General features: G+C 47.0%; 1 protein-coding gene across 1 annotated transcript; it reads right to left on the bottom strand.

Annotated features, from left to right (window-relative positions):
• Positions 1 to 5,880: 5,880 nt before the first annotated feature.
• On the bottom strand, positions 5,881 to 12,198 carry CNGA4 (cyclic nucleotide gated channel subunit alpha 4). The gene is made up of 6 exons (XM_043580493.1): positions 11,260 to 12,198; positions 11,024 to 11,125; positions 10,728 to 10,834; positions 9,761 to 10,406; positions 8,636 to 8,985; positions 5,881 to 6,923 (listed from the first exon to the last, which is right to left on the bottom strand). Exons 1-6 carry the CDS (start codon positions 11,319 to 11,321, stop codon positions 6,463 to 6,465), a joined length of 1,728 nt encoding a protein of 575 aa, XP_043436428.1. The 5' UTR covers positions 11,322 to 12,198; the 3' UTR covers positions 5,881 to 6,462.
• Positions 12,199 to 14,047: the final 1,849 nt, after the last annotated feature.

Genomic DNA, 14,047 nt, shown 5'->3' with positions numbered 1-14,047 from the left:
CACCCGACTTATTAGCCTGTGGTGCCCTATGGCACCTGTTGGTGAACAGCAAGGCTGAGGACAATAAGCCAAGATACTGAAACTGGAAGGGCACTGCCAGACACAGAGAAAGCCCACGCGTGTTCGATGAAAAGCACAAGGATTTTTCCTGTAGGGAGGGCAGTCCTGAATCCTCCCAGCCAATCAGTAGGGCGACCCCAACAGGGTTGCCTCCAGCTCTGACTTGGCACAACTTCCTCTGTAATGGCTTTCAGCATCATCACTGCTGCGTTTTAGTCTTTGCTAAAAAATCAAGTGTTCTTACAAACCAGTTGAGACCGCTATTCTGTCTGTAAGATTCCATTTCTCCCTGTCCCTAAGATTCTAGCTCTTCCAGCTTTACAAGACAATGCAATTCTGAGGCCAGGGCAGGAGGTAGAAAGAGGGGAGGAAAGGGGAACCCTGCGCCCTCTGCTGGCCAGACCTGGCATCGACAGTCCAGTCTAGAGGCCCAGGGCTGAGTAGGGCGGGACAACGTGTGCCCCACTGCCTCAAAGGCGCAATCTCGGCTACAGGGACAGGGATAACCGTCATAGCTACCATTCATTATTAAGCAGTTGCTGCTTGTCAGGCACCAGCAGCCAGTTTACAATCATTATCTCATTTACATTTTAATTCTCCAAGCATTTCTTTCAACAACCCTGAAAGTTTGTGTAGGAGGCTGAGAGTCCCTCAGCTAGCAAGTGATAGTTCAGAACTAAAATCAGACTCAGATTGGCTCCAAGCTCTTTCCTATCTGTTGTGCTTTTAGGCCAACCTAATACTTGCCCTGACTTGGGCCTTGACTCTGACCCCAGCTCTAACGTGGCTTAACCATCCTCCCCTGATCTGAGCCTCAAGCCAAACCCTAGCTTCAGCTTCAATCTAGAATCCACCCACCTTGTCTCCTGCTCCTGGCATCTAGCATTTGCACGGCATCTTTCCTTGGGTTGGATGGCCCTTCTCCCTATGAATCTGATTTCCTCCTGAGCTTGATACTTTATTTCCATCTGCCTCTTGGGCGAGCAGCCAAACTCTCAGAAAGAAAAAGATGAAGTGGGGAGGCCAAAGGAACATTGAGGAGGAGGGTACATCTCAAATCTTAGCCAGGCCAAGGTGTCCTGAGGTTAGTGACCCCAGGACAATGAGTGAGGCCCTAGGTCCTGTGGGAGGGAGAAGAGCTAAGCTGGAAGCAGCTGGGCTCTCAGCAGCAGGGCCCTTGGACAGTTCTTGTAGAAGAACTACAGCTCACCCCTGTAGGAATCTTGCAGCAACTCCAAAACTCCTGCCTCCCTCTCAAGCTGTATGTGTGTGGATGGGAGAGCTGGAATTTGCAGCTCTTCTCCAGAGCACTGGGTGGTCCTTTGTCTTTGGCTGCAGCCCTGAGATCAATACTTCAACACATTGGGCAGGCTTGCTGGTGATTCACAAACTTTGCACTACTGGCTTCTTCTCCCGTGGTTAGCCCCCCTGCCCCCAACCTCCTTACTGCTGGCAACAGTCATTCTTAAGAAAGGAAGGAGCGTGTCTGGCCTCAGCCTCAGAGGAGGCAGTCCCTTACTTATCTCCCCAAAAGAAACAGTAAGGCAGACCTAGGTTTTATTCCATGTGACTTAGGAGCCCTGTGATATTGGGCAAATTATCTAGTCTCCCCGAGCCTTGGATTCCTCATTTTGTTTATTTATTTTTAACGTTTATTTATTTATTTTGAGGTAGGGAGGGGCAGAAAAAGAGGGAGAGAGAGAGAATCCCAAGCAGGCTCCAAGCTGTTAGAGCAGAGCCCAACATGGGGATTGATCTCATGAATCATGAGATCATGGCCTGAGCCAAGATGAAGAGTTGGACACTTAACCAACTGAGCCACCCAGGCACCCTTTGTATTCCTTATTTTAAAATGGGGTAATAATGACCTCTTTCTCATGTAGTTGTGAGGATTAATTGAGATAATGCACTTAACTCAGGACCTGGCATAAAATAGCTTCTCAATAAATCACATCTAATATATTTTTAATTGCTCTATGCATTTCAGTTTCCTGATCTGGAAAAATAAGCACAATAATAATTTAAGCTTCCTAATGTTATTATAAGAGATAATGAGGTAATTTATGAGATAGTAGTTGTGTGTGTGTGTGTGTGTGTGCGCGTGTGTGTGTTACATAACAGTATTTTTAAAAATTGGAACTTTCCTTGATTCTCTAAATCAGACAAGTCTCATGTAAGCTTTTAACCACTTACCTTATGGAAGACTTAATTTCCCTTTATGTTTGCTGGATTTCTTGCCACTCTCTTTTCCCACAATTAAGCACCTTGCAAAAAGTTTCTGGGGGATTTATGTTGGATAGAATATGTGGGTAAGAGGAAGAAGGCCTGGGTTTAGAGGTCATGCTGGTTACGTAGGTACGCACCTTGTTCAAGCCTGTGCTCCCACTAGGTGGCGCTGCTCTGAGGCTCCCGTGCTGTTTTGGGCCAGGATAATCTTTCTCCTGTTTCCAAAGACCCAATTCATAGTGTTCCCTATTCTGGGCCCCCTGTGAAAGTGGGGTCCAGGCTGTTTTCCTCCCCAGAAACCCTGTGATAGGTAGAATTTTGGCTCCCATTACCTTGCCCTCTGGTGTTACTCCTGTGATTATGGAAAAAAAGAACTTTGTAGATGTAATTAAGATTAATAATCAGCTGACCTTAAAGTAGAGCCATTATCCTGGATTATCTAGGTGGGCCTAGTCTAACTACATGAGCTCTAAAAAGCAGAGATCTTTCTCAGCCTTGAAATAAGTGGGAAGTAAGAGATTTGAAGAATGAGAAAGATTTCACAACAACTTTGTTGGCTTGAAGATGAAGGGGCCATGTGTCAAGGAAACAAGGACATCAGTTTTACAACCAAACGGAATTGAATTCTTCAATCCACCTCAATGATCCTGGAAGCAGGTTCTTCCCCAGAAAAGAGGCCAACTTGCACAACACCTTGATTTTGGCCTTGGAAGCCCTGAATAGAGGGCCCAGTTGAGCCACAATGTGCCAGAATTTCTGACTCACAGAATTGTGAGATTATAAATGGGTGCTATTTTTGTTTTGAAGAATTTGACTTAATTAACTTATTTTAAATGTTTTATTTATTTTTGAGAAAATAAAATTGGAGGAGGGGCAGAGAGAGGAGGACAGAGGATCTGAAGCAAGCTCTGCACTGACAGCTCTCTCAGCAGTGAGACTGATGTGGGACTTGAACTCACAAACTGTGAGATCATGACCTGAGCCAAAGTCAGATTCTCAACTGACTGAGCCACCCAGGTACCCCTAAATCCATGCTGTTAAGACAGCTTAAAAGCTCTTAAATTTGTGGTAACATTATTGCAGTAAAAGAAACCTAATATTCAAGAATCCCATTCCTTTTCAGTCTTGGGGAATCTCCTTTCCTCAGGCTCAGAAACTCCTGATTCTTCAACTCTAACCCCTCACAGACAGTTGGACACAGTTCACCTAGGACCCTGGTCATCACAAACTAAAGTTAAAGCGGAGAGTTTCTGAAAATTTCTATTTTTGACTCTGTCATTCAAAAAGTTTTAGGTCTAGGGGATACAGAGACTTAGGTTCTTTCTTATGATGGGACAAGGGATGAAATGACAAAACCCAAATGAGTATCTCAATAAAGTTTTCTGTGACCTATATAGGTACTTAATACACAGTATTAATACACAGTAATAATACACAGTAATTAGTATTTTTTTGGACCAAAAGATTCTTGTTTTTTGTTTTCATTTTGGTAATTCCAGGACCTTAAAATTGTGTTCTGTTCTGCCCATCCTGACCTAACTCTATTCAGTTTGATACCAAATTGTCAAAACAGTGTCTGTCATCCAGTGATGGAAGTCACTCCACTACTAGAGGGCCCCAGCTTATTGCTGGTATAAGACATATTCAAGATGTCTTCTGGCCTGGGGGCTCTACCATAAGGAATCCTCCTCATCCTGGAACTGCTAAGGCAGAGCTAGATGCACATCTGGCCCCAGAAGTGTTTTGTTTTTGTATCTAGGACAGAGAAGATGGCCCATAATCACCTTCCTTATGCTATAGACTAGGATTCTATGGGGATAACAAGAGCAACCTGTTCTAATAGAGCCTTCTCTCGGACAGGGGTGAACATTGTGGTGTGCCAGTGGAAAGCTTATTCTCAGCTCCCTAAAAAACCCATCAGGTACCACAAAAATGGCCCCTATAACATACCCACCCATTCTGGCAGAGATGGTAGGAAAAAGCTCTTAAGAAATTGACACACATCTTCCTCCAACATTGGTTACCAAATATATATTTGAGTACATACTACATGTCAGGCACAGTTTTGGCCTTGAGGATATAGAGATGAATAAGAAAGACTGAGTGACAGCCCTGTGGATCTCAAATTTTGTGAGGAAGGGATCACAAATAACTACAGATTTCTAAATGGATTAATGTGCAATTACCCTCGTAGTCCCTCCTGACAACCTTGACTCCAGCCACAGACTCAGTTCCTATGGCTATCTGAGAAATTTTTGTTCCAATATTTCATGTCTGAGTACACCTATGTCACTTGCATCCACCATATACAAAAGGTTGTTTGGTTTTGAGGACAGCAACAGTTCTGAGGAAATATCTCCATAACTACACATCAGCGGATGCTCCCACACATCCTTCCCTGACAGCACTGAGGGCCCTACCCTTCATTCTCTTATAGTACCTGTAATGATTGTTCTTGATATCCTGTAATTGATGATTTGGCATCCTGAAATCATGGGCCAACCTGATGACCAGAGTTGTTTACATCTCCTCTGTGGTCTCCCTTTCATGGGTTTTTGAAAATCATATTATAAGTCCTCCAACCACAAGCCCCCAAATCTGTTTTGCTTCGTGCCCAAGAAGGGATGTCCTCACCTAAAAACTTGCCACTACTAGCAAAGTAGGAGCTTTTTGCCCATGTTTTCCCCTTGCTCCTTCTGCTTCCTCACTACCCTGGTGCTTCCCTGAGTGGCCTGGCATGGTGCAGCGTGCCCCCTCCTCTTGGGAACTATAAGTAATAAACTCTTCTTTCTATGGCATTGACCTCTATGTGTCACCACTCACATCGTATTGATAAATTAAATCCAAGGTACATTCTAAAATGCCATCTGGCACAGCTTAGACCAAAGACTTGCCAGGCCTTGGAGGAGCTAAATTTGTGGCCAGGTGAATATGATTCAGACATGATATAAGATTCCTCCTCAGAGACCCCACAACACTTTCTCTGCCCCAAACCTACAGGTCTCCCTCCAAGTATGCCAAATTTACTTAAAAACTCCCCAAACACCAATCTCCAGTTGTCGCCAACCATGATGGTCCACTCTACTTAGTCTCTGTTCACCACCCTGTGTTTTGAAATACCATCTAGAGAGGGAGGGCTGGATTTCTGGCAGTACCAAGGCCAGCTCCAACAACTGACAGGGTACAGCAGGGCCAGGTGAGTGGCCTTGTGAACTATTCTCCCTTTGAAATCAGTCCTGAACATGGGGTAGCCCTAGCCCCAGGCTCCAGGGCTGGGCCAGAGGAAGGAAGAAGGAACAGGGGTGTCTGCTCTGGTTTACTAAGCTAAGTCAAATCACTCAGAGCTCACAAAGTTAAGGATACATACTCTGGAATGAAATACAAATGGTCAGTGTATATATGTGAACATATCTATGAAAGCACGTGCACACTTACAACAGTGTGATGCATAACCCTGCTTTGCCTTGGCTCAGCACTGATTCTCAATTCATCATGTACCCCAGCGTCTTTGAATCAAACGTACCAGCTACTACACAGCCCATGCCCTTCACCCCCATGACTCAGAATTCAGACAGAATTCATTCTGACCCACCATTGGCTTTTCCTTTTCCTGTCACCCCCATAATGCTTAGGGAGGAGGAAAATACTTTATTGAAGTAAAACCTGCAGGCTACATTTGTGAACTTCCCATTGGGAGGCATTTAAAGGATATCTTGGAAGAAGAGGGCTCTGGGTGTGTTTTTATGTGTTCACAAGGGTATGCACACCTGTGGAAGGCATCTGTGTGTCTGTTGGTGTGTGTCTCACTATATGTGTCTTTATGAGGTGCATGAATGGATGTATGTATGTTATGTGGGTATTAGACATACCTATGTTTGTGAGAAAGGATATGCGTTCTGAAAATGGAAACTCCAGAGAATTTTATATGGAATGCAGTCTTGGGGAGCAGTATGTGTACATTCAACTGTGTGTGTGTGTGTGTGTGTGTGTGTGTGTGTGTGCTGGTGAGTGGGGGATGAATGGATGCTATACTCTTTTACTTCTAAGTGAGCATCTATACCCCCAACTCATTCCTATCTCTGTACCTAGCAGACAGGATGGCAGAGTTTCTGCAGGCAGATTTTCCTACAACTCTGGATTCCCTTGGAGATTGGGGTCCTAGAGATAAGAATGGGGTCACTCTGGGTCTGAAGGTCCCTCCTGGGCACTCCTGCCCTCTCCACCCTGAGAGGTTCCCTCCCCAGGCTCGCCCTCATCATCAGCCTCAGCCAGTTCCTCAGGCATTGGCCACTCTCGAGTCTGCCACTCTAGCCGTTCGATGCGATAAGCAATCTTGAGTGCACTGGACTCCAGCTCAGCCAGGAGGCGAGCAAACTTGGTCTGTAGATCATCGAGTTGCTGGTCAAGGCCTCGCAGCCGGGACTCTGTGGCTTCCTGTAGGGCAATCTCGGCTGCCTCGGCATTTACATCCAACTTGTTCATTTTGAGCAGGATCTCACGGCCCTTTTCCTCCATGACGACCTGGGCCTGTGGATACTCGCTCAGGACTTCCCTCAGGTCCTCCTTGCTCAGGCAAAACAGGTCTGAATAACCTAGACTCTTGATGTTGGCTGTGCGGCGGTTCCCAGACATGTTTCCTGTGGCCCATGGGCAGACACATAGGAGGACAGTTAGTCGGGTGGGTGTGAGGGGGGCTTTTACTCATGAATCAGGACCCCCCATCTCCCTGCTTGTACTTTTGAGCCTCTTTTTCCGTCTCATTAATTCTGTCATCATTCAGTAATATACTGGGGACCAGGCCCTGTACTAGGTGGGTAACAAAGAACTGCCTGCAAGAATTCAGTCTGGAGGTGATAGACATTGAACCGGATAGTTACAAAATAGTATAGCTGGTGCAGTGTGGACGTATGCATCCAGTGCTGTGAGAAGACAGGCAAAGAGCCCCTAACAAGCTGGCAGACACGTTGGGGAAGCCTGGAGGAAGTGATGCCTGACTGAGAAGGAGGTAAGAGGGGAATGGCGGGGGCGTGGGGAGGCATCCCAGCAGAGGAAGGATTATGAGCAGAGGGATGGAGGTCGGAGCCAGTTAGGCGGCCACAGCAAACAGTAAGCAGTCCAGAGTGGGTGAAGTGCGGGTGCAAGCAGAGTGGAAACAGGAGGGGAGAGCAGGTGATGCCGCATGTGGTAAGCCACCGCAGGGAGTTCAGACCTTATGCTGAGGGCAGTGGCAAGGTACTGAAATATTTTAAGCAGGGGAGCTGTATGATATCATTCACATTTTAGAACGATATTGCTGAGGGGTTGGGGGGAAAACAGAGTAGGCTGAAAGCTGCAAAGTCTCAGAGCTAGAAGGACTCAGAAGGGTACTTGCCAGGCACCAGGCACTACACTGATGCTGATGACTTACCCGTGGAACTCATTTAATCCTCACAAATAACTCTTTGGGTTTTTAATACCATCCCTATTGGATAGATGAGAAAACTGAGGCCTGGAAAAAGTGAAATAACTTGTCCAAAATCATGTAGACAGCAGCTGACTGCATCCAGGTTGTAGAGCTTTAAAGATCCTTGGAGGACAGATGTGAGGCCTTTGGAATAACTAGAGAGTGGGATCCCCAGGCTGAGAGCTCATCTGGCTTCAGTCAGTTGACAGTGCGGTCACCCCTTGCTGTGTTCTCCCATTTCCTGGGCCTCAGTGTCCCTACCTGTGATTAGGCATATCAATGCCTACTGTGCAGGTGGATGGAAGGAATCAGTGAGCCCGTGTACTGTGCCTGGCCTGGCCTGGTGTTGGTGGAGTGAATGGCAATGCCTTCTTACTACCCTCCTTTCCATTTGGCTGTGAGAAAGTTCCTTCTACTGACTCCCAAGTGTGTGTACTTATTACCTCAATGGTTTTGGACAGTTTCCCAAACCTCTCTGTACTCCAATTTCCTTGCCTTGAAAATACAGATAATGGTAACTACCTGAGTTACTGTGAGAATATAATGAGTTGGTACACGTGAAGCACTTTGAACATGGCATGCAGTAAGTGTGCAATTAATATTGGCTATTATTATTATCATCTCTGTCACTTGCCACTGGTGTGTTGGTGCCTTGGGTTGACACACACTAAAGAGATCTACTTCCTCTTCCCGAGGACCCACAGTGTGCACTAACCTTGGCTTGGCTTCTTCTCAGGGAACAGACTCTCCATGTCCTGCTTCTCCTGTGAGCCCTCTAGTGACTCAGGCAAGGACCAGGTTTCCTAAATCTGCAGGCCCTGATGTACCATTTGGTCTCAGTATGGGGTTCTGCTATCCCCGCCCCCTCCCTCAGCCCTGTCCCAGAACAAACACTGAGGTACCCACCTTTGATGTTGATGATGCTGATCTCCCCAAAGTAGAGCCCTGCACCAAGCACAGCGTACTGAGTGACACCATCATCTGCCACCACGGCCAACTGACCCTCACGGATGATATACATCTCCCGGCCAATGTCCCCCTTGCGGCAGACATATTCGCCTGGTGAATAGGTCTGGGGCTGCAGCTTCAACACCAGCTCCTCCAGCAGGCTGGCCTCACAGTTCTGGAAGATCTGCACCCGGCTCAGAGTAGACAGGTGTACAGACACAGCCACTTCGGCCCGCAACCGCTCAGGCAAATGCTGTAAGATGGCTACCTCATTGGTCATCTTCTTGTTGATCTGCAGGTGCTGGTACCTAGGGACAAGAGCAGCAGTGGTTCCTCCCCAGCCCCCAACATGCCTGCCCCTATTCCTTCCATCAGGGTTCAACTCAGCTTCAGCCAAGAGTTCAATCACACTGAGATCTCACAGGGGTCATGGGAATACTTGACAGTTGGCTGATGAATATCTTCACTCCAAGGTCTGCTGGTCACTGATATGTTTTGACCTTTTCTCCCTCAACCAAGGCCTGGAAGCCTCCACCAGTTGACAGTGAATAAGACACCTTTTACCTCCTGTCAGGCTTTATCCCACCTGCCACCATTCAGTGACGCCTTGTATATCCCACTGATAGCCACTTCAGTTACCAGGCCCTGTATCTAGAGGCCCTCTGATTTAGCTCCCCGACTTGCTGACATTTCCTTTTGTTCATAGTATAGCATGGATACCTATGACATAATCAACCATCTTGTTGGCCATTCCCTGGGAGGTATCACTCTTCTCCCTTTACCTCTTCCAGAGCCATCTGAGCCCTACCAGACAATGGCAGTTTTTACTCCATGGTCTCCATGTTATCCTTCCTTGTGTATGAGTTCCTCTCCCTATCAATCTCTTATCCAACCCAGCCCCCCAAGTGCAGATACAACTAATGGAAGACATGCTTTACTAAGCCCCACTCAGTGAATCCCCCAATGCATGCCATGCCCTACTTGCCCTGCCTGGACCTCTAGGCAGTAAGGACCCAGCCATTTTCCTCAGGCTCTATCCAGAACACCTGTCCCTGTCCTGGTCTGGAAGCCCAGCATCCTCACCAGTCAATAACTCGCCGCTCCAGCCGGTGGTTGACGTGCTGCTGCTTCATGTACTTCTTCACCAGTGCATGGTCTGGGTAGAAAGCCGCATCTGCAGTGTTCATATTGTAGATGACAGAGCTCATGCTACCCATGATGGTGGCAAAACCCATGACGGCCAACAGGAAGTCACCCACCATGAAGAGATACTCCTCCTCCCGTGCTGGCAGTGGTGTATCGCCCACAGTGGTCAGGATCAGGGTGGAGAAGTAAAAGCTATAGAGGTACTGGCGCCGCAGACGCTCAAAGCCAGGCTGTGCGGGATCAGGGTACACCCAGGCGTCACGCCCGAAGCCCAGGTACCGGGATAGGGCAAAGTATAGGCAGCTATTCCAATGGATAACAACAAAAATGTAAAGCATCAGTTTGGTGATGCGAAATGCATTTGGGTAAGCCGTGCGGGTCTCTGTGCGGTCAAAGGCCTCAAAGAGGCGGGGCACACGCAGAAATCGGTTCAGCCTCAGCATAGGGGTGTGCAAGCCCAGCTGCACGTAGGCCGCATCTGTGGGCATCAGGGATGCCAGGTCCAACAGGAAGCTCCAGGTGCGAACATAGCGACTTGAAATCCTACCCTTGTCCACCACCAGGATGCCCTGGTCTAAGAATCCTGGGGAGGGGGAGGGGGAGACAGGCTGGGGTCAGTCATAAGATGGGGTCAGGTGTGAGGCTGAGTCAGGACACCTACCTGCTCTAGTAATAAGGGTGAGGGTGGGCAGGCCAGGGTGGGACAGGGAGACAGACATGGGGACAGGGTGAGGGAGGGCATAACCCTGCCCCAGGGTTACTGGGATGAGCATGGGGGTGTTGTGAAGCATGGAGGCATGCGAAAGTGCTATAAAGGGGTCACTTATGACTAGTCACCTTGTGACTAAGAGGCCCTCTTTTGGAAGGTAACATGGAACAAATGGTCAGTCTTGGGCTCACTGACCTGTGTGAAAGCGCACCACGATGTCCAGTAGGTATAGAAGGTCACTTGTGTAGTCCAGTACTAACCAGGCCACCAGATAACTGTGTTGCAAGTCAGGAAAGCAGGCTCTGTGTGGCAGGGACAGAAGAGATTGGCTCAGGGCATCCTCTGTGTAAGGCAATCTCCCCAAGGCACTCAGCACTCTGCCCTGGGCCCTCTCTTGGGTGCTGCCCCTCCTTCAGGCCCGCCCCTTTCCTTGGCTGGACACTTGAGCCCTTATCTCTGTTTAAGGCCCTTCCTTTAGCCCCATGCCAAACCTGCACACGATGATGATGAGGTTATACATCACTGGGAAGACCATTGTATTCAGCCACCAGTAGTAGTAATCCCCAGATGGGTCTAGGACAGGCAACAACTTCCTGTGGGCAAGAGGAGAAGCAGTGTTTCATTTTTTTCACCATTAATGTGGACGTTGTCACTGGGGGCACCAAGAAGAATCAGGCTCCATCGAGTTAGGCGGACAGAGATGATACAGGGAAGCAGGATGTATCACCTGGCCTTGAATGGGGCAGGGGGGCTGGACTCTGTCGTCTTCACTTTGCTGTCCTGGCTCATGCTTCCGTGGTCTGTTGCCTGGATGTGAGATATCCAGGGCTTCTACCTGTGGGTAGCTTCAGGAGGTGGGGGCTAGTGCCTCCCTGCCTGGAAGAGGCTGCCCTTGGTCTCCACTGTGACTCCTCTGTCTTTGGCTTCTGAAGCTCTTAGCAACACAACCAGGGCCAGCCACTATAGAAGGGGTGGAGGCAGTGTGGCTCCATCACCCCGCCCTGTCTCCCAGGGCCTGGGCTTACACCTGCCCAACTAAACATCTCTAATGAGGTCCCAGGAGAAGGTGGGGGTGCATACTTCAGAGGTAAGGCTGGGCCTTGTTGCTCCCCCACCCCACCAAACTGAACTACATAGGGGTCCTCTAAGTCAGGAGACGCGGGTGCCAGTGTAGGCTCAGTCATTCTGTTTTACCTTGTGCAAGTTCCCTGCTTAGGCCTCATTATTTATTCATTTAACAACTATTTACTGAATGGCTCATTTGTGTCAGGTGCTGAACTAGTCTCTAGGGACAAAGAATGCTTGTCACATCAAATGTGAGCTCTGTTTTCATTATCTGGACCCTTATCTACATCCATACCCACCTTACCTCATTTCCTACTGGATGAGTGTGATGGGGGGCCATCCTGTAGGGTTTTGCCCCCATTCCTTTCCTGTTATCTCTAGTACCTGATCCTATCAGCTATTCCATGTGTCTTCTAGATCCTCAACCTCCTTCAATTTTCCCTTTCTATGAACATGCTTAAATCTCTCTTACACCAAAACAAAAAAATCCTAAAAATTCTCCCTTAACTTAATTTCCCTTTGACTTCTATCATCTCAGTCAACAAGTCATAATCAGAATACCTGCTTTGTGCCAGGCCAATATCGTGCTCAATATTGGGGAGATAAGACGAATGAAACACATTCTCTGCTCTCCAGAAACTCGGAGTTTGGTAGGGGAAATAGTTGGGTAGATAGGCAATTACATATTCGCTTGATGGTTGCTCTATTAGGTGGATATACAGATGGCTATTACACTGTAAGAAGGGTCCCAACTGAGCCTGGGTTCTGTAGGATGAATAGAAGTTAGGTCTATAGTGAAGAGAGAGTGAACAGCACTAGAGGCAAAGTGCATAGAGTGGGCAAAGGCACAGAGACTTTAAAAAGCATGGATGATTGGGGGACATCCATTGGTTTCTGTAGAGAACCTGAGTGGCTAGTGGTGAAAGAGAAGGCTGAATGGTGGACAGGGAATAGCTAGGGAAGAGCTTTGTCAGCCATTTTATAAAGTCAGGGTTTTATCTTAAGGAAATTTCTTGTTTTTTTTTTTTAATGTTTATTTATTTATTTTTGAGAGAGAGAGAGAGAAGGGGGGGAGAGGCAGAAAGAGAGGGAGACACAGAATCTGAACCAGGCTCCAGGCTCTGAGCTGTTAGTGCAGAGCTTGACGTGGGGCTCGAACCCATGAACTGTGAGATCATGACCTGAGCCGAAGTTGGACACTTAACCAACTGAGCCACCTAAGTGCCCCCTTGCTTTTCTGTCTATTTTTTTCTTAGTCTTTTCATAAGCCCATCTGCCTATCCTTTCTGTGTTGGTGTTTTTTAGAACTCTGACCTAGGTGTCTTACTCTCTTTCTGTGCTCCCAGCTCTCTCTGGCCAATCTTGGTTATGCACAGGATCTCCCTTCCCATCTACTGACTCCCAGAAACTCTGAGCTGCAGGCTTATCTATACCACTAACTGCTCACTGGATGTCTCCACTTGGATATCCCATAGTCACCTTTAGCCCATTGGGACTATAACTGAGCTTATGTTTTTTTCTCTTATAATCCTTCTCTCTGGCCTTTCAGCTCAAACATCTAAAACTAGTATTTATTTTTATTGCTATCATTATGATTATTATATGATTTTGTGGCAGTTTTAAAAAATGGTCACAAATTCTTTGATTCTTCCCTTGTGACTGTTTCAACCAATAGAATATAACAAGAATATAACAGAATATAACTGGATCATAAAAGGCCATACAGCTTCCTTTTCTTAATTCTGTTGGGCATGCTCCTTATCTGGAAGCCTCCTGTCAGGATATTCCTTCTTGGAGCCTAGTTGCCACATTGTGAGAAGCCCAAGCCATAAGGAACAGTCATATCTCTGTACTGTGTTTGACAGTCCCAGCTGAGTTCAGCCTTTGAGTTGTCCTAGCCCAGGCATCAGATATGTGAGTGAAGAAGCCTCAGATGATTCTACCCACCAACTTCAAGTCACCCGCAGGCATTCAAGTGTCCTAAGTGAGGCCCCAGGAATTGTTGAATAAAGATACACCATTCTTGCTGTGTTTTGGTTGAATTCCCAGAATCTGTGAGCATAATAAAATGGTTTTTTTATACTACTACGTTTGGGATGATTTGTTATACAGCATAGCAACCAGAACAAACATATATATAAAAGTGCACATTTCCTAAGTATACAGCTTGATGAATTTCACAAAGTGAACACACCCATGTAACCAGCACTACAAGAACCCTACTCTTCCCCCTTTCAGGCAATGCTTTTCCAAGGGTAATCACTATCCTGACTTCTAATACCATAGTTGAGTTTTGCCCGTGAATGAACTTATATAAACTAAGCATCAGTTTTTATTCCTTCTGTTTTCCTTTCATATTCACCCAGTCCTCAAGCCCTGGTGCCCTACCTTCTAATGTCCACATGTCCATTTCTCTGTAACTTTACAACTTCAGTTTGATCCTTATCAGT

The sequence above is a fragment of the Prionailurus bengalensis genome, chromosome D1 (assembly GCF_016509475.1).
Source record: "Prionailurus bengalensis isolate Pbe53 chromosome D1, Fcat_Pben_1.1_paternal_pri, whole genome shotgun sequence".
In the NCBI taxonomy this organism is placed as follows: Eukaryota; Metazoa; Chordata; class Mammalia; order Carnivora; family Felidae; genus Prionailurus; species Prionailurus bengalensis.
Note: the sequence above shows the minus strand (reverse complement) of the source record. Positions and strands in the feature narration are given on the sequence as shown.

Coding starts and splice junctions, on each gene's coding strand:
- CNGA4 (XM_043580493.1), bottom strand. CDS start 11,321: ATGAGCCAGGACAGCAAAGTGAAGACGACAGAGTCCAGCCCCCCTGCC. Junction 10,835..11,023: donor CTCATCATCATCGTGTGCAG/GTTTGGCATGGG, acceptor CCTGCCACACAG/AGCCTGCTTTCCTGACTTGC. Junction 10,407..10,727: donor CGTGGTGCGCTTTCACACAG/GTCAGTGAGCCC, acceptor CCCCCTCCCCAG/GATTCTTAGACCAGGGCATC.